At 36.6% G+C, this 1,551-nt stretch overlaps 1 protein-coding gene across 1 annotated transcript; it reads left to right on the forward strand.

Moving 5' to 3' along the window:
• The first annotated feature begins 401 nt into the window (after nucleotides 1–401).
• Nucleotides 402–1,259, forward strand: LOC141428199 (uncharacterized). The gene has a single exon (XM_074088027.1). The coding sequence runs from the start codon at nucleotides 512–514 to the stop codon at nucleotides 1,154–1,156; it is 645 nt and encodes a 214-aa protein (XP_073944128.1). The 5' UTR covers nucleotides 402–511; the 3' UTR covers nucleotides 1,157–1,259.
• Nucleotides 1,260–1,551: the final 292 nt, after the last annotated feature.

Below are 1,551 nucleotides of genomic sequence, written 5' to 3' on the forward strand. Positions count from 1 at the left end.
TATGGGTGCTAGACAATGGATAGACATACTATTTATCTGTATAATGTATGTTTATCCATTGTCTAGCACCCATAGTAAAATCTAAATATATACTTTAATACATACAAACTTCGAAGACTCAAGCACAAATATCCGTATTCGTCATACAAATATTTGCCCGTCACGGGGATCGAACCCGCAACTATATAACATACATTAACGCATACACAAGCACAAACATTTTACATAAACTTTATAACAAAAAATGTAACTGACTCCAAAATTACTTAAAAAGAGGTTTTAGTTATTTTTCCGTAAACATAGCTAATTTGTGTTTCGAAAGGCGGGAAACTGTTAAACTTGGCGGACGCGTTTTTTTGAAAATTTCTTTTAAATATTATTTTTATCTGTAAATATAGGATCAAATAAGGTGTAAAGTAAAATATTTAGATTCTGTGTATATATTTATTTAATTTTGTGTAGTTCTAGAAGAATATTTGGTAAGTAGTTAGTTAATTTTTATACTTTAAATATGAGTAAAGAGGAGCCCCCAGATCCTGGGGGTTCATCTTCACTGCAACCACCATCACCTGCTTATTATGTTACGGTAAACAACAATAGCGAAGGTAACAACGATAATCACAAAGACAATGACTCAGTCATGGGCTTTGATTCTGATGCGTCTCACGCTTCAGCATCGGCCGAAAATTCGAAAACATCTCGTAAACGTTCTTTTGTTCGACACATTTGCAAAACGTGTAACAAAAAAACGAGACATCGGAATAACAGTGGCTCTGACCCTAATAAATCTTGCAATTGCAATACTGACACTGACCCTGATAGCCCGACAATTATTTCTGAAAAAGTAACACCAAATTCAGCAGATGAGACTATTTCTAAAGATAATCAAGGCAAGGTCTCCATTGGTAGAAAGTCCTACCAACCATCGGATGCTTCTCCTTACCTCATTCATGTGCAGCGCATCGAGACATCACCTTCTGACAATACCACCTTACATCCAGTTACATTTGGCAACTTCTTATTGAAACAAAAGTACAAAAATATTGTAAATGGCAGTGTTAAGCGAATTGGTAGGAATAGGATTGCTGTTGCTTTTTCGAACTTTATAGATGCAAATGCTTTTATATCCGATGCTAACTTGACTACCATAAACTGAGAGCTTTTATTCCTACCTATAATGTAACCAGGATGGGTCTTATTCGTGGGGTGCCTGATGATTGGAGCCCTGAGGAAGTCATTGAAAATGTTAAGGTTCCCTTAGGTTGTGGTGAAATTATAAAAGTAAGACGTCTAAACTACAAAGTAATGGTTTCAGGTGCACCAGTGTGGAAACCTTCTCAAACTGTTGTACTTACTTTCGATGGCCAAACACTGCCCAAAAAAGTTTTTATGTGCTACAATGCTCTACCGGTGGAATTATACATTTTTCCGACCATACAATGTTTTAACTGTTGCCGTTTTGGCCATACCAAAATACAATGTAGGTCAAAGCCTTGTTGCTTTAAGTGTGGCCAAGGACACACTGGGTCTTCTTGCGACATCACACCAGAG

Source organism: Choristoneura fumiferana, chromosome 5 (assembly GCF_025370935.1).
Source record: "Choristoneura fumiferana chromosome 5, NRCan_CFum_1, whole genome shotgun sequence".
Taxonomy (NCBI): Eukaryota; Metazoa; Arthropoda; class Insecta; order Lepidoptera; family Tortricidae; genus Choristoneura; species Choristoneura fumiferana.